At 41.5% G+C, this 18726-nt stretch overlaps 1 protein-coding gene across 9 annotated transcripts; it reads left to right on the forward strand.

The window, feature by feature from the left end:
* Positions 1–899: 899 nt before the first annotated feature.
* LOC108088485 lies at positions 900–18697 on the forward strand. 9 transcript variants are annotated; one of them, XM_017186294.1, is made up of 4 exons: positions 900–952; positions 1862–3662; positions 12324–12669; positions 17611–18697. In XM_017186294.1, the coding sequence occupies exons 2-4, from the start codon at positions 2251–2253 to the stop codon at positions 18022–18024; spliced, it is 2172 nt and encodes a 723-aa protein (XP_017041783.1). In that variant the 5' UTR covers positions 900–952; positions 1862–2250; the 3' UTR covers positions 18025–18697. The 9 variants fall into 9 exon arrangements, with proteins under 9 accessions (XP_017041783.1, XP_017041786.1, XP_017041784.1 ...); XM_017186295.2 differs by having other exon boundaries at positions 916–1000; XM_017186296.1 differs by having other exon boundaries at positions 945–996.
* The last annotated feature ends 29 nt before the right edge of the window (positions 18698–18726 follow it).

Here is an 18726-nt window from a genome sequence, read left to right on the forward strand (position 1 = left end):
AGATGAATTCTGATTTTAGAAAATGGATTCACCCTATACTACATAAGCGAGTACTTGCACATGCAATCAATAAAGTTTTATTTTGGGGAGTTGGGGTGGCGGGTGTTTTGTCGCGATGCGGCAACAACAGCTGTTGCAACGCCAGACGACCCCCCAAAAAACAAAAAAATATACGAACAGCAGCCAGACGCCGGCAAACGGGGGAGCTCATCATCAGCATTCACCCGATGAAATACACCCGTTTCAAGAAGGCAATCAATGCACTTCTGGCCATGTGCCAAGTTTCTCTTCCGAAAACATGGAGAGCCAGTTGAAAGAGAGAAACCAGAAGTGTATAAAGTTGGTTTTGGGGTTTGGGCTTAAAAGTTAAATTCAACTTAATGTTAAACCCGTTCTGTTTAAAACTTTTTGAAACTCTAGCGATTTTTTAGGAAAGTTCTTTAAACAAAACTTACGATAAGTTGTTTGCATACGTTTTTCCAAAAAGAAACTAAATGTTTTTAATGTTTTTTATTTAACTCAGCAAAAGTTGTTCTTATTGGTTGCTGATGTATTTTGGTTTCCTTTGATAATATTCGATCTTTACGACAAAAATAAAAGCCTTAAGATGCAAATAAGACAGTATCTAATTTGGAATATTTGATAAAAAGATATTAATATTTTTTTATTTAAGTTTAAAGTATCTTGAGTGCAACTCCAAGTCTGCATTTATTACCAGTGAATCTTTAGAGTGCAGACTTTTCGAGTTTTGCCGCGTCACTCGTTTATCCAAAGCACCCACACTGCGGCACTCTCACGCACACACTGAAAAGCACACACACAGACGGCCGTGTAGCAACAACAATATTGAGCAAGGTGCGCTTAGCTGCCGCTCTTTCGATTCGTTTTTCTCCGTTTCAGTTTATTTCTGACTCTCGTACAAAGCGCAACGTTCAGCGGCATATCGCATATAGTATCGTATCGGTTCAAAATCGGAACGGCTTTGTCTTTGTCTGCGTGTGTATGTTTGTGTGCCTGAGTGTGTGTGGTTTCAGCTATTTGAAGCGCAAAAGTGCAATATTTATTTACTATTTGACAAACGTAGATGATTCATAACATCTCGGCAGAACAAGTTAATAGAATCCCCCGAAAAGACTTCATTTACTGGGTATTTCCAAGGGAACTGATCCAAAAAACCATAAAGCGTAAAGTCATACAGCCCTGCCTTAAAAATCGGTGATTTATTTATGTGTAGGTGTGGGTGCAGTGCATAAATTACATACGTAAAATTTAAACAAATAAAGGCTGTTAAAAGATCGTAAACTGGAGATCCAGCAAGTGCCGAAATCAGTGCTAAAGTGAAACTTCTTTGTACAAACAAAAAACCGTTAATTGCCATCGCCATTCTTTTTAAAGCCCACTTTTAAATTGTGTTCGTGTGTGTGTTTTTGTATAGTTTAAGTGCCAATAACTTTTATTTTACAAAACGAATACTTCGGAAGCCTTTTGTTTATCGTTTTCTGTAGCTTATTCATATGCCAGTTTATCAGTTTTATGGTGATTTTTGACATTCTTACCCATTTTAATGACAAACTCACCTGAGGACCTTGCTTTAGATAATTAAATTAGTTTGATGCACTATTTTGTTGGCTATTCGAAGAGAAGGAACCCCTTTCGCTTTAAAACCAAAGAACTCCTAGATTTGAGTTATATTCCATTGTGATTAAGTTATAAGATCGTTATTGAGGTGCAGGCCTTTAAATTCTTCTTAAAATACTGAACAACTGAAGTGACTCGGTATTGTGGGCCCCAAAGTTTCCATTGGCCGAAGTAGAGACTCAAAACCAAAATAAACGGAACCCTTTCACTTTAAAATCCACAGAACCCAAAAGATCGAGCGTGCAAATAAAGCGACGAAAACGAGTTTCGCGAAGAGCAGTGCCAAGCGGCCATATTCCATATCGAATAACCGACCAATAAAGTGTTACTTGGCTAAATCCAACTAGCTCCGTTGCAGCGACGTGGTGGCCTATATTCAAAATAGATCAGAGATCGACGGCAGCTGCATCAAAAGGCTGGAGGAGATGCGGCGGCGCTGAGGAGATCGCCATGTGAGAAGAGCAAAACTAGTTTCCCATTTGCGCGCTTATGCTAAGTAATAATAATAAATAAGCGCAGTCTCTTGTTTGCCGTTCGAGAAGTGACCTAAAAATACTGGTTTCGAGTGCGGTTCGGCTTTGAACGTGAGAACGTGCAGCACAGCTACCACCAATGGCCACAACCGCCGGATCAGCAGCCGTGGTGGTGAAGCGGCCCGGACCACCGGTTCCGCCCAGGCCAAAGGCAGCGGCCCATGTGGCCAACGGAGGCCCGCCGCCGATCATCCAGAAGAAGCCCACCTTCGTCAGCCAGCTGAGCGCGGTGGGTCGCACTCTGGTCTACAAGTCGCCCACGGTCAGTCCGCCCAAGAAACAGGCCCAGACCCAGACACCCACCACGGCGGTGCCAACTCCGCCGGTCAAGCCCCTCAAGCTACGCAAAGCCCCCGATGTGCCAACGGCCAAGCCCCGGGAGGCCGTCACTTCAGTGGTGACGGTCAATCGTCACAACTCGATAAGCGTGATCGGGGGATCCCCGCAGACCACGCCCCGCAAGGACACTCGTTTGAGCCTGGGAAAGGTGGACTTCGAGCGGGCAGGTCTCCAGCCGGCCAGTCAGCCTCTTCCCAGACCCCGGAAAATAGTCCAACTACCGGTGGCCACTCTGGATGTGGAAGATATACCAGTAGCAACCACCAACCCATCCACTGGACTCTTTAGAAGGTCAAAGACCACTCTAGATGGCTGCCAGAAGGAATCGGGACCAACCCCGCATAATGGAGGAGGATTTCTGGGTGGAAGAACTGTGGAGATCAAGAACAACCTGAAGAACGCAGCCGAGCGTTTATTTTCGGAGATCATCATTAATCAGAGCCAGAAACAGGCCGCCGCCGACACCACCATTATAACCAAGCATGAGGCCTTGAAACAGGAGTCGGATGTCCTGATTCAGTCCACCGGAAATTGCATGCGGATCAACATTAATGGAGGCCAGACCAGCACCATTAAGAGTTCGATTAGTGTGGGCAATACCCCGCAGAAGAAGCAGGCCTTCCACGAGATGCTCATCTCGGAACTGGCTGCCATGAGGAACAAGTCCTGTTCCATGGAGCAACTGCCCACCAAATCCCTGTCGCCTCCAACCGCATCCACACCCAAAAATGTTATATCACGTAGGCGGTATAACTCCATCGATGATGCTGACACCGAAGATGTGGATGCGGATAATGTGGAGGATGCAGATGGCGATGTCGATGAGGAGGATACACTTACCTTTGCTGTTAACAAGTCCTTGAAGGATAACAATGGCAAGGAGAGCTCTTCCTCGAGGAAGCGCTGCCCCTCGGGCTGCTCCACGGATTCCTCGCCCTACGGAACCGAGAGATCCCAACGCATCCGCACCTCCGATTGGATCGAGGTGGGCGATAATGGCACCGCAGTAACCCTAACCAGTTGCCACATCAGCCTTGAGGATTCTGGCATGGAGGATGAGGAGCGACTGGACGACATGTCCTCTGGAGTTGGCGACAGCTGGGATAGCGTCAAGGAAGCGGAGACCGAGAAGAGATCTCGCAACGGAAAACGGTGAGTTCCGAAATGGGGTTTTACAAAAAGTATACATATATTTAAATGAAGATAATTTTTGCTTAATTTAATGAAGATGAGATAAAATTTATGAAAGACGCAGTTAAATATTTATTGTTACTGCTGCTTTTTAAGCGCTAATGAATATTAGTATTAGCATTTAGCGAAGAAAAGACATGTAGCCCCCCAATGGAAAACCTATAAAATTCAAAGGTCTCGCTTGTGAGAGATCGCGTTTGAGGTCGTAACAGTTTTGAACCGAATATGACTTTGGCACACCATAACTGATAGTGAGTGCTTGGCTGGCCCGATCTCGATCTCGTTATCGGGCTACCGCAATTATTTCACCGAGTTTCGCTGGGCTCCATTGACACGGTTTTGATCGACCATGCACATCCCACGGAATCACGGAATCATGGAATCATGGAATCCCGAGCACCTCTTCATCTTCACGTGCACCGGGGGTCTCTATTGTTCGCAGCTCTCGTCGGGCACTTTCAGAGTGAGATCTCACAGCAGCGGGCTTGGCTTACATTAATTTATCTATGCTGACATCATTTCGAATGTGGTTTGTTGCATGTTGCACATTGTACGGCGTACGTACGTACGAACGTAGTAAGTACGTTGCACATTGCATGCGCGAGCTTTTGGGCCCGATTGCCGCAAGTAGCCGCAAAGGCTTGCGATATTAACAATTTAGGTTTTCTCGTTAGTATTTCGAACAGCGGAGAATCGAAGTGGCCAAAAACCCGTTTTGAGGCGCTCTTTTACGACTCGGATTTTAGCGGGTACATACAATATACAATGGGCCTGTGTTTATATTAACATATAAATACTTATATGTATTCCGTTTGCGGTACGTGTTTGTCGCCGCGAAAAGTGATTATCGTGACTCAGAGTGCTTGGCATTTGCGCCATCGCACACACGACCAAGATACTTCATATATCGTGCATATATGTATATTCCAATATTTGTTTATTCACACGAAGTCTAGCTTTCATTGGCAGGCCATCAGAATGTTCGAAAGAAGTTGGCTTCAAATCGCCAATAAATCACGCGCTAATATTTTCTAATCATGTGGGTTTCTCGTTAGAAAGTTGGATGTAATCAAACACATACGAAAAACATACAAACGTTATTTCCTAAAAATTAATATAAAGGAAATTGTTTTGTACATTGTAATATGGATAAGATGCGGAGAAAACCTTATACGATACAATAATAAAAATAACTCAGTCCAACTCCATTTTCTCATGCAAGCGTTTTGTGTCGATAATCAAGTATTTCACTTTATCAATTACTCACTCAATCATGCATACTTAAACGAATATTGCCGAGAAGTCATTTCCTAAAGCGAGATGCAACTGGCAAATTGCATCTTTCAAATGCCTGAACGTGTAGATTGGGTCTTATGCATATGAGGTGATTCACAGATAAGTGTAGTTCCATTCATATATATAAATATATATCTATTTCCATTGGTTGTGGCTAACTGTTGCAATTTCGACGCAAGGGGTATATATAATAAATTCAATCACACGGCGAAAGCAACGTTGTTGCACCAATCCCAACATGAGGCCCCAGTTATTGCTCCTTCGATTTCAATTTGCATAATGGTTGCCGTTATCAAGAATGGTTTACCGTTTCCTCGTTCTTCTATATATAGCATGTTGGCACTTGCTTTACAGGTATGAATAAAAGTCGTAAAACTTTTATAAAGCCATTTCCGTGAGTTTATTTCTGTGTTATTGGCCGAACAAATTTCATTCAGTCTTTGTCGGAGTTTAAAGAACCTACCAAAGAAATATGAATTTCTTTGAAAACTGAGCTAATTGTCACTTGTGAGCCATTATTAAAAGCGAAATGGAATGTTTGCATGTGGTAATGGCTTGAATAACAACGAATGTAACCTGATTATTGCCTCGCATTGCTCGGTGGCACCAATCATTTTCCAACATAATTTTCTGGGAATTGCAAAGCGAACGAAAGGCAATCACAAAATGCAGATGGCGATTTACATATCTTAGAAATTTAATGTAAATGCAAGCCCCCTTTGAAGTTTATAATAGAAACAGTAGTTTTCACTGTCAGATACTTTTTACTACCTGGTAACTTCGTTCGATTTGGGAGAGATTTTTCCCGGCCAAAAATTCATTTATATTGAACAAGGGGTATTAGGTGATTAGCTGGTCAAACATAAAAGCTTTCACCGAAAAGTGTACGAGTATAAGCATAAACATTTATAAAATTACTGGTAAATAAGTCAACAGTCTACACAACTCTTGTAAACATTTATTTGCTGAACAAAGGGATTTGGGCTATAAACGAATGGGTTTTCTGCATCTGAATTACATTGAATATAAGGCATTTGTTGGCCAACTTCAACAGCAACACCATTGACTTGGAATCACCCAAAACTAGGCGCAGAAACACCTTCAACTACGATTAAAATCATGGCCGGTTCGGGGTCTTGATGGCTGACAGCCACTCAGTAGTTTCAGGTGGCAGAGTTGTAATTTCTGTGTTTGCCAAAGATATACAAGTCAGGTTTTTGAAGCTGTTACGAGTGTGAGAACCGTTAAAGTACGACAGGTGACTCGGCAAAGCTCTTGGCCTGGCCCAAACCGACTGACTTTCAGGCGTACAAGTTTTCTGCGTAATATGCTTCTGTTTCACTTGGCTAGCGGCTAAGATGATGCGACAGATACTCGGAGTTCAACTACCCCTCTGTTCTTCGAAAGAAAAGTATCAGGTCAATGGATCTTAGGCGCGTTCCCTCCAAAAACCTTTCCAAAAAAGAAACTTCTGGGAAAGATCAAGTCAATTAAGTGCATGATTAGTGAACTGTTTTCTACGTGTACCAGAAATGAATGCCCAAATGAGTGTTACTAGTTTACAAGGTGAGGAGGAATACAGACCAAACCACTCGCCAGTTGAAGACAAACTTCGCCAAAAAGTGGCCAAAATACTCGAAGACACTATAAACTTGATTTTAACGGAAAACAAAACATGCGGAAAAGCAGCCTGGACCTGGAAGCCAAAAGTGGATGAAGTTTTTGGACTCTACTCCACTTCGCCTACGAGTGTGGGCCGGCTGCCTGACTTGGCTTACATAAACCGAAAACTTTGAACACACATTTGTTTTTATGCTCGGTTACAGTTTATAAAGAAATTTGGCCTTAATGATATAATCCAGGCTTAAGGAAAGTTGGCTTAAGATTGATGGACCTTTATTAATTTTATTTCTCTGTTTAATAACCAGATTTAGTAATGATTTAATAACCAGAATGCACTGGGTATATAGTGTGGGTGTATAGCTTACACAAAGCTAGATTTATTTCGTTTCACGGAATTGTTTTCAGTAGTATAAAATCCCTTTTCTAGCGAATTAACTCCATATGTTTTCGCCACTGAAACCTCAATTCCCGTTTAATTTGTTCCCACTCGGCACTTGTGCTTCCATTTTTTTTATTTTAATTTTTAATGCCAACAACTTCACGCAGATGTCTGGCCAAAAATAGCAGTTGAGCCAAGCTGGCGCAGATTTGTAGATTTGTATCTCAGGTGCGCGAGTATTGCCCAAGTTTCCTGTTCCGTTCGCTGGTCAAGTGGACGGATTTATTCGCTTGTTGTTGCCAAGCTGCACACTGAACATTTTACTTTCACATAAGGAAATTTTAATAGCACTTATGTTTTGTATTAGCTTTTTTTATCTCTTCGGTGCATAATTTTTGAAGTCCGATCATAGCTATACAAACAATTAGAGGGTTCAAACTGACTAATGCCATTTTGCTACACATTTTAATATTTATTTAATTTCTTATAGCTGATCAACCGGTCTAAATTGGTACACCCAGACAGATTTATAAGACAATTAATCATCAAAGCCCTCCTTTTGCATTGTAAGTGGCGTTTTTTAATGGGATCAATAGCGTGTCTTGCATATTTTTAGTATTCTCAAAAAGGTCCCGCTGATGTTGCGGTGCTTTCGCTTTTGAGTCTCCGGCGAACAAAGTCTCAGCAGTGGCCATATGCCGATATCATGCTATACTATAGTATGGTATATGGGGCCTGAATATACCCACAAACAATCTGCATATATTAAGCCATTCGGAGAGCTATTTGTAAGGTGGTGGCTATTGGCCGGCTTCGTTCTACTAATCAGGAAACCGAAATCAAAATTTCGCTTTTTGTTGGATTCGAAAGAGAAACGCGCGACTAATCGTATGCCGCACAACACAATTTATTTGGGTAACTAAACCGCTCTAGTCGGCGTCTCATTTGCATACTATTGGTTATTTGTTTAGAAACTCTTCGGGCAGAGGCAAAATAAAAGCTAGAAAATAGAAATTTATGGGCTCTGCGTTGGGTAGTTGAAACGAAAGCGAAAACAGTTCGATATGAGCGATTTTGTATCTGGCTTTTATTTTTATTTCTGTTTTATTTTTTACGTTTTTTGGGAGTGGCTCACGTAGAAGGCGACAATACGTGAGTAACTGGCGATAATAACTCCCCCAAGACCGTCCAAGACCGTCCAACTCCGCAACACTTCTCACTTAATTTGCACCGGACTCTTCGGCAGACAATGGAAAACGATGACTTATTAGAATGCGTGAGAAAGTCGCTGTGAGAAACTGGAACCGATTGTCTGTGCGTGGCGGTGGCGTTGATTCCCAACGCGAGGCGGCGTTATTAGTCTTTACCGTGCCCTCATTAAATGGCCTGAGAAAGAGTCCCAAAGAACTGACCCAGAGATTTCAACGCAGCCATTTAAATCCACCTTTTATCACCTTCTTGAGAGACTTGAGTGCCATTTGTTTTGCCAAGCCGTTTGGCCAAGGAAAGCTCATAAATGTTGACTGACGCCGGGCTTGGTGAAATTTTTGGGTCAACTATTGGTATTATGATCACGTAGGTAGAGCCAGCCTGTTGAGAAATCGCCATGGCGCTAATATATGTAGGTATCTCTATAGATATATACTCGTACATTGCATTGTTCTGGTGAGACATCCTGCAATGTGCGTGCTCCGATTTGCCACCTGCGCAATTGTCTGCATGATTTCCCCATTCGATGCACTTCTTCTTCTGTGGGTCATCGTGGATGTCGTCGGCACTGCGTGGATCTGATTCTGCCCGGTTTATATATAGACCACCACATTCCGCACGCTCCCAATTCGCTTTGGTCGCTCGCCCCGAGCAAGGCTAAAACGAAATGGCGCTGTTTGGGGTCCGAAGTAAGACAAATTTGACGGCTGCATCACTCGCCATCATGCTCGGATATTTCTGAATGGGAATGGGAACAATTCTTTTGCGCCAGAATCTCAGCTATTCTCTGTTATTGCCGGCTATGCGGATCGGCCTAAGGTCTCGATGAGGAAGCTCCTCGATTATATCGTACATGATGTACTACAGCGGCGCGAGCGTGTTATTTTGTTATATCTAAAAATATCTGCGGATCGGCTGGTGACAGGGGCACTACAGGGTGGCACCAAGCTGGGGATCATCCATGACGATTTTACGAGCAACTTCTAGAAAACTATTTTCAGAAAAAATAACAAGAAGGGATTGTTAAAACAAAACAACTGAAGGTTAGGCAAGAATATCTTGCAGAAACTCTTTCAAATTTGTGTGTATCAATCTTCATTTCTCAAGTCGTTCATTTAATTATAAAAAAAACTCTTAAATGTATCTCCGGATAAATAGATATAAAAGTCGTTGAACTCGCCTAAAATAAATATTGTTTTATTGACTCAAAAAATCTGTGTATGAAGGTCGTAGGTTCGATGAACGCAGCCATAACGAAAACTTATAACTGACGATTTTACCTGATTAACTTTCTTTATTCGCGAGTCCGCCGGATACACCCTGTTTGTCATTTTATTTTTTTATTAAATCAATTTGCTCATTTCTTATATATTTTTATTTTTGTCTCGATTCCCAATTCTCACTCACTCTCGTGCGTTTTCCGTGCTCGCCGATCGCGTGGCTTTCGTATCTCTGTTTTGCTGTTTTGGGGTTCCTTGCGGCGCTCTCCATGGGATTTGGGTGCTCCAACGTGGCCGAAAGTGGCAGCATTTAATTTTTAGTTGCACGCGAATTTCGCAGCGAAACAAACAATATTCCACCTCAAACGGAACTAGGAAATACTGATTTTATGTTCATTTTTCCCATACTGTTTGTACAAATCGTAATTTGTGAGTACGCGCTGAACCGCAGACCCTTTTAATGACAATGTTTACGCAGCTGTGTGAATTCTTCAGATAAAAATGACAGATTAGCAAACCAAATTAGACATGCTGCGAATAGTATAAATAATATCTTCTCCGCTGCCTCTGCTTCGCAAAATAAATACAACAAAAAAATATAAAAGTTTTCGTGTTGATTTGTGTATTGTCTAAAAAAATGTTGCCGCAGTGTTTTTCCAATGTGTTATTACTTCACAACATCGGCTATTTGAAAAGTAACAACTTGCGGATTCGAATGATATACATGTGTTTTCATTAACCGACATGTGAGACATTTCAGATAAAGCCATCACTTACGTTTGTATAAATCATTTTCGTTTTGACCTCCAGCCTTGCCCTGCGCAGAAAATCGCTTTTCCCAATGTGTTTGTGAAAATCTAATGACGTAATATCGGTTCACTAGAAAGTCTAATAATATTTATTGTTATCATCATTGTCGGATTCTTTGTCTTAGTACAAGTAGAAGGAACTGATTATTATTTAAATGTGCACTATAATTGTGCCCCATTAAGGTGGGAACACAGAGCTTCAAGCAAGTGCTGACGGACTTAATTAAAATTTTTAAAATAGTTTGACGTGTGGGTCGGAAATAGATGAAAGGTGTTGATTATGGCTAAGAATGAATATTGGCGGTATTATTATAGAATCAGCTGGGTTTTACTTGGCCGAACGACTTTTGTAAAAGGCAGGTACAAATTTTATGACAAACAAGTAGATTACACAATATCTCTGAATATCTCAAGATCTTTATAGCCGTTTTGTAATATCTGACCAAAAGCCAAAAAAATAAGACATTGATTATCTCAATACGTTCAAGCGACTACGTGCAGAGTATTTTAAGATTATGCCTATGCCAAATATCACTTTACAGTGAAAAATGGGCCATTTTCATGACGATTACTTCTTTACTACAAAGTTAAATCTTCATTTGGTAATCTCAATTACGAATAAATGAAGTCACAAACCAAATTGCCGCTTGCATTGACCACGTTTTTTGTGACTTTATTATGGCCTTTGATGCAACTGACTGAACAGACGGTTTAACAAATTTTTGAACTCGTTCGCTAGCATTCTAAAAGCCATAAGTTGATGGCCTTCGTGTCTGGTTTCTTTTACGATCGGAGTTGTGCTTGCATTATGTACATAACTTTATCTTTTCGCATACCTGTTCAAGTTCTCATGTATCTCTATACATGTGAATAATGCCTGTGCTAATATTACAGATTGAGATTGAAATGCCATTCTGTGGAGTGCAACTCTGAATTTACAATGAGAATTCTGATCTTTGGTGTTTAATCGTTAACCTATAATATCTTTGTTTCTTTTTGAACACCTTTTATACATATTTCTTAGCCAGCTATATAGATATTGGGAGGAGAAGGTCATACGTCTTATTTGCTTAGCCATCATATAACAATACTATGATTTACTCACATTTATACCCAAATGTTGCTGTTCTTTTTGCTGTTTCTGCTCTTATGTGTTGTTTATCTTTCTACCATTAATGAATGAAAAGTTCTTGGACTCTGCCCTATCTGTACAAATCTTTGCAGCTTATGTCACAAATAATTTTATAGAAAACTATTCAAATAAGCCATAACACTTGCTGTGCCTAACCATCATTTGATAATATCCCATGCCGAAAGAACCCATCTCCTCATCCACTGTTCTGTATGCCGTATTCTGTTCCTGTGTTCTGTTCTCTGTTGAAACTTTGGCGATTCGTTGAAGCCGAGATAATGCTGCCTTAGAAATCCACCAGCTTATCGCCCCAATTTGATATCTAAAAGATCCTTCTATCTTATCCCGAATGGAAACATTGCAGCTAATGTCATAAGAAGTTTCAAGCGGCACCTCACAAAGTCACCGAAAATGTCCGAGGACCTGGACGAGCTGTTTCTCTCACCGATCCCGGCTCCCTCGGCCGTGGAGCTGCAGCAGTGCATCCTCTTTGGGTTCCGGCGTCGCCTCCATCCCGCCCAGATTTTCGAGGAGTGCCGCAATGCTTTCGGGCCCTTTTGTCCCAGTGCCCAGTATGTGGCCAAGTGGTATCAGCGTTTCCAGGACGGGTTCTTCACTTTGGATGAAAAGGACGACGAGGAGCTGAGAAGCGGACGTGGTGAAACACCCACGACCTGCAGTGATTACGAGGACGAGAGTGACTTCGGTGAGGCTACCGTTTTACCCCTGGTCCTAAGCGAAATGGTCCATCGAAACGATGAGGATACAGACGACTGTGATAAGGAGAGTGATGATGGTCTAGATGGTCATGTGATTGGTTATTGGCAAGGTTATGGCTATTTGGGTGGCAAGCAAAGGTATAGTTGGGTTGGAAATAAATTGTATGTATTACGCCTCAAGTTAACTATTTCATATGACTAATTCTTGGCTTTTACTTTAATCTTTTCTTTGCAGTGGAAGTTCGGTTTGCGAGTTGCCACCGCTGCCAAAATCGCTGATTGGCTTTAATAAGCTACTGTGCTCCGATTCCGGACTCCTCAGCGATGTGGAGGGAAATAACAACAGCAACAGCGAGATCAGCCAAAAACCAAATGACACTTTTACCGGAGAGATCCAGGATAGCAATGAGAATGCCATCGATAAGTCAGTGCCCTCCTCGCCGAACGGAAATACAACAATGCCAGCAATAGTAGCGAAATCCGAGGCGAAATCCCCCAGTTTATCCGCCAAAGGAAACCCCCAAGCAGTCGAAGCAGGCAGCACTCTGGATGCACAAATTGCGACGCTGCGGAAGGAAATGGTGAGATCTCAATCATATATTATTGCTTTTTAAATCCCAGATGAAAACCGAACCAATATCAGCTGAGATAAGTAGAGTTACGCTTCGAGATATGATTTCTTTTAGAATATTATCACCCAATTTATAACCTAGATATAGACAATCTTTAAGAGTTCTTATTTAAAAACTTATTAAGCAGATTATCCAAATGCCATCAAGATTGCAAACTTTGATAATGTTGTCTATAAAAATCAAAATTAATATGCAAATATCTTATTTCATGATACTGACATTTCAACCTGAAGTTTATATGCCATTCTTTCAATGGCTCACTTTCGATATAAAATATTTCAAAAATTTGCATTGGGACCAAAACAATTTAATCGCCTCGTTTAGCAACCAAAACCAGTTCTCTGACGAACAGAGTTATTTTTATTCGAATGTTGTCACTCTGGCGCTGAAATGTAACACACTTCTTAAGGGTATAAGCTGCATTTGGAACTGAACTTTATTGACCCGCGTTAGTAAACTATAGTTCAGCCGCCTAATACCAAACTTCTGCGGCTGGGGCAAAGTCTAAGTTGGCCAAACCTTTCACATTTAATTTTGCTAGCTGGCTGGCTGACTGGCTGGCTGGCAACAGCATTTATTCGATACTTATGGCCTATAGTATTATGGCCGTAAGAACCTGTTTAATACTCGGTTAGGCGTAGGTGTAAATGCTCCAATAAGCCTTGAGTTAGGAGCGGCCATTTTCTGTATTGTCTCGGATCAGATCAAAAGCAAAGTCTTCTGAATAAAAACGCTGACTTTTTCGTGCTGCTCCGATTTAGACGTCGATCTCTGGCGGTGGTGAACAATTGGAAATAAACACTAAATTGTGCACCATTTAAAGCATTTTGCGCAATTTGCATGTCTGCCGTTGTGCAATATGGCTTGACTTCAGTCTCCGAATCTTGGGCCCAAATGAATGGAAATATTAGCGAGCACATTTCCTGAGTAATATTATTATAATTATACGCACATCGTGTGTGTGTGTGGTTCTATTGGCTTTTACTTTTTGCTGCATTAGAGTTTCCATCGCCGGCCCAGTCCCAATGACACTTTAATTGGTCATTGTATTTGCTCAACCGCTTATTATGCTGTGTTATTTCTGCGAGGCATTTAAATTTATTCGTTGCCACAAAAGCGCGGGCCTTTGTTTATCTAACTCTACCGGGGCTTAGTCACTTTGTGGCCGAGCTGAGCCGAAAACTGGTCGAAATGCCATCAAGGGAAGATAAGACGCGGTTGTTTAGATACCGCACCGCTCAAAGGAAAACACAAATTTCTTGGCAAAATAGATTTGTATCAATAGGGAAGCGTTTGTTCGTTTATTTTTCAAACTAATTACTGGCTCCATTTGTTAGGGTATCCGATTTTTGACCTATCTGAACTATCTTTCCTTGGTTTTCGCAAATGTTTCGGTCGGTTGATTAACGATTCGAGCTCTGATCGCTCAGTTCGGTGGGTGTGTAAGCCAGTAAGTATGGGTCCGGTGTGTGAATGTGTTTTGCAATTATGTTAGTTGGCCGCTTTTGCTTTCGAATGCCGAACTGAGCGGAGATTGAGTGGTTAGCCTTCTTGGTGAACCCGGGATATTGATATGCATTGTTCACTCACGTCTATTTATGTGCACTGTGTTTGATATAAAGCCGCTTTTACTCACTCAGTTCGAGACACGAATTGAAAGTAAATATTTGCTGAAGGTCAGTGCGGCGGTAGTTGGTTATTATTGGGTTATTAGATCAGCTTTCAGTTGGGCACAATGATTTCTTACGTGCCACCCATAAAAGCGATTGTCCGTGTGCAAATTATATGCAGAAATTACTTTTAATCCAAAAAAAAATGTAGTTCATAAAAGTAATTTATAGTTGCACCTTATATTGAATTACATTATTTCTTGACATACTTAGTTTTCTACCCATCTTGAGTGCAGCACTCATAAAGGCAGAAACAAACCTTATACCCTCCATATTAATAGATGATTGTCAAGTCGAATTAGGCGCAATTGTTAGGGCCGCCATTCCCATCGCCATCAGCAGCACCATCTCTAATGTGTACAACGATGAAATGAAGTAATAAACCTGGTTAATGCAATGCAACGCATCGGGGAGAAATAAAAAGCAGCGAGCCACAATGGGAGAAAACAGGAGTAAGACTAATCAGCGCATGCGCAGCCATTAAGCCAAGCAATCCAGCAATCCAGCAAGTTGGTAAGTTGGTAAGTTGGTAAGTTGGCAAGCTGGCAAGTAACCAACAAAGCAACAAAGCGGGTCCGCTTCAGCTAATTTATGTTGCCCGCTGTTTGTTGTTGTGTTGCCAGATGGATACCTTGGTTATGGCAGCAAATTAAATTTATGAACGAGAGAAAAAAGAGGCAGGCAACATCAGTTGGCCAAAGTAACTTAAGAGCCAGCGGACAGTTTGTGAGAAGAAATGCATCAATGCATGAAATGGATTTTTACGGCTTACATAAAATGGCCTTGAACGACGCCCGGCATTCTTTCTCCAGCCTTTAAGATCGTCGGCTGCCGATTAGCCAGCAGTCAGCCAGTCTTGGCCAAGAGAGACCCCCATTTGCGGCTAATCGCTTCTCACCTGTTCCACTTTATTTGGCACATGCGAACCGAGCTTCAGTTTATCAGACCGCGAACATGACACGCCAACCTCTTGCCGAGGGTCTAAAAAAGATATATACGTAAAGAGTACGTTCTGCAATCCGCCTATTGCTTCATTTGCCTGCCTCTCGAGTTAATTAAATCCGTGGGGTATGTAAAAAGGCGGAGAAAAACCTCATTTGCTCGTTTTTATTTGCACAATTTGTTTGATATTCAAAGCATTTTCTTCAAGTATTGCAATGCAATTGATTTGGTTTTTTATATTATATATATTTTATTGATTACAATCAATTTTTATTATAATTTAAATATATATATATATAAGGTAAAACAAAATCAGCTTCATTAGATAAACCATTTAAAATCAATTTCCATAACACGACAAGTCTTCAATAAACTGGAGTAGGGCTATAAAAATTGACTTTTATTTCCCTATGCTAATTTTAAAATGCAAATATCTGGATAAAGCCAAATCGATTGTGCTGAATGGCAGAACATCTGGGATCCGCTTTATCCCCAGATAATTGCTGAAATTCCCGCTTGCTTTCGCTCCTTCCCGTTTCCTGATCTTCCGCATTTTTAGCAAAGGTGCCGCCGTTCAGCTGCGGAGTTCACGCATCAGTGCAGAAATGTTTGATGTGAACTGAATGGCTTCCCCGCTAAAGATAGAACGCGCCACTATTTATCTTGCATCTTGAGCAGATCCAAATATATACATATATATGTATATATAGATGTATATTCATACAGGCGAAGAGGGCAGTGGCAGCCTTGTCTGGCATTTGCAGCGTTCATTGCCATTTGGCGCTGTTGCATTTAAGAAATACTTTTAGGGCTTCTGCTTGTGTCAAAGCGTCCTATTACCACGGGGCACGTAATTTAAGCACTTCGAACAGCCCTAAGCAATTTTAGCGCAAAGAGCTTAGGGCTAATTAAATTTTCAACCATATCGATTTGATTTATGACAAGCGCTGAAAATTTTACATTTGCGCTTCTGATTCATCATTTTTTTATGAATGAAAATATATACCTCCCATTTGGAATTTAATTATAAGGAAATATGTAATTACAGATTTACCATTTCCTTAAGCTGCAATCATCTGTTCAAAGTGGGCTTTAATTTATAAGTTGACCTACATTTGCGGGCCGTTTGATTTGTACCTTCTGGTCAAGCCATCTAATGGTATTAGCACAATTCTATGTGGATCAACTTCCCACGGATAACCCTGCAAGTATGTTAATTTGCAACTAATTCACAGTCGACCCAAGGCGACGCCCCCGCCAAATGCGAAATGCGAAAAAGGTTTTGTTCAACCGGCATTAATCTGGCAAAACTGGCACACACTTAACATGGCCCACAGAAAATGGCAAAGAGGGGGAAAAACGCAGATAGGCAGTTTTTTGCTTGAGAACGCGTAGATACTTCCTGATTGTTGGGAAAGTTGAGGAAAAGCGGAAAAATCGCAGATGCACACCTATTGGGTATTGAAAAAGAAACCTTAAATGGAAAATTTCTAACCGTATTCTAGTCGGAAGTAAAGAAAATTGAGTTTTGTGGTTTTTACGGACCAAAGTCCACAACCGCAAAGGGAAAGCTTTTTCTGCTAATTTATGGCTTAGAAACGCATAAATATTGAACACGCTTCGAGCTAAGGGTAGTGAGTTAATTTATTAAACATTCACAAGGTTTCGAATAAAACTCAAACTTTCATATTAGTTAAATATCTCTTAGCTAATTTATGGCATGCAATTCTTTCATCTTTGCCTATTTCGTTTTATTTTATTTTAATTCGCCGCTGCCTTCAATCTGAATGCATTAGCAGCCAGGTGGGAGTTGGTCGGAGCGAAACGCAGACTTGAGCGGATTTGGTTAATACCACGATGCTGCGGCGGTTGCAGAAAGTTATTTTTTTTTTTTGCTTTTCTTTTCGCGCGATATTATGCCGCGATATTAATTGACAAATGAGATTTTTCCTTCCTACTCGACAGCGACAGGGGAACTTTCATTTTGACCACAAGCGTCATGCTAGCGAAAATACAGGCCAAGGCTTTAAGAGGACATGAATATTTGGGATTATTCATGGCCGTCAGACGATATATATAACGGATAAGGCAATCTAAATCTATAAAATAAAAAGTAACTGCTTCACTAAGATAACTCAATGCGCAATAAATATAAAGCAGTAACTTTCAAATTCCTAAAGAGTGCACTATTTATTTTATTTAGCTATGCTAGTTCTATGTTTTTACTTTAATAGTTAATTGATATATATAACTTATTCTTATTAATTTTTTATTTCAGCACGGACTGCGTCAATTAGATCTCTCGTTGCTGTCACAACTGTGGGTGCTTAACGAATCCATCCAAGAGTTCCGCGCCCTGATCGAGGACCAGGAGAACGAGGATGAGGACGAGGAGGTGGAGGCGGACAACGGCAACGAAGTGGACGAGGAGGGCAACAGTCGGATGTCCTCGTCCGTCGAATCGGTGAGATTCGAGGGAGGTGCGGACCCGCGGGCCAAGCATCTGGGCACCATACCAAAGGTCATAACGACGCAGCCGAAGTTGCCGCGGGACTCGCTGGCCACTAAAGATCAGAAGCCGGTGCCCAGGATGCGCAGTGCCCCGCCACCGCCACCTCCTGCAGTACTTCAGTCCCAATCCCAATCCCAATCCATGGAGCGGAAGCCACCGGCACCGTCACGGCCCACATGATGTTACCTCTCGGACTTCCTCGCCGGAGTCAGGATGGTCATGTGCAAGGCGATCGTGAGCGATGTGCAAGCCTCCGCCACAGCCTCGTCCTCGTCCTTTGGGAAGGCGGAAGGACCCACCTTTGGCATGGGCGTGGCCAGTTTGTCGGACCAGAAGAGCTGTTTGGGCAATCAGAGCGGCCTGCTCCAAGCATAGTTTTAGTTGATATAACCGATAAATAAGGTGTACGAGCGATTTACGAGCGAACTGATCTAAATTTGCGGGTGAACTAGCAGCAGTTCTCGAAATGCCCTGAAAAAATCCCGATGCGAAGCCTAAATTATCTGCTGCTTACCTCAATTATAGGAAGACCCAACATAATGTAATTGGTAGAATTCGTAAGACCAACCTGTATGGTTAGGAGTCCTTTGTGATCTTCAGTTGTAAGTTTATTGTACATTTTTCCCCTTGTGGTTTGGGCTTGATGGGTTTACCGATAACTTTTGTTTTTGTTTAATAGCCTTACTCGATAAGCTTAGCTGTCAAATTATGTCCTGGATCGCACTTGATCCTGTGGTTATGTTACACCATGCATTTGACCAGTAACATTTGTACATAGCAATTTTCCTGGCTAGCTGCTGAACATTTTATAAACCTAACGAAGAGCATAATAAATAAAAAAATTTTAAAATAAGCATTGTTTAATTTATGAATGGAAGTGGT

This window comes from Drosophila ficusphila, unplaced genomic scaffold (genome assembly GCF_018152265.1).
Source record: "Drosophila ficusphila isolate 14025-0441.05 unplaced genomic scaffold, ASM1815226v1 contig_791, whole genome shotgun sequence".
NCBI classification, from domain to species: Eukaryota; Metazoa; Arthropoda; class Insecta; order Diptera; family Drosophilidae; genus Drosophila; species Drosophila ficusphila.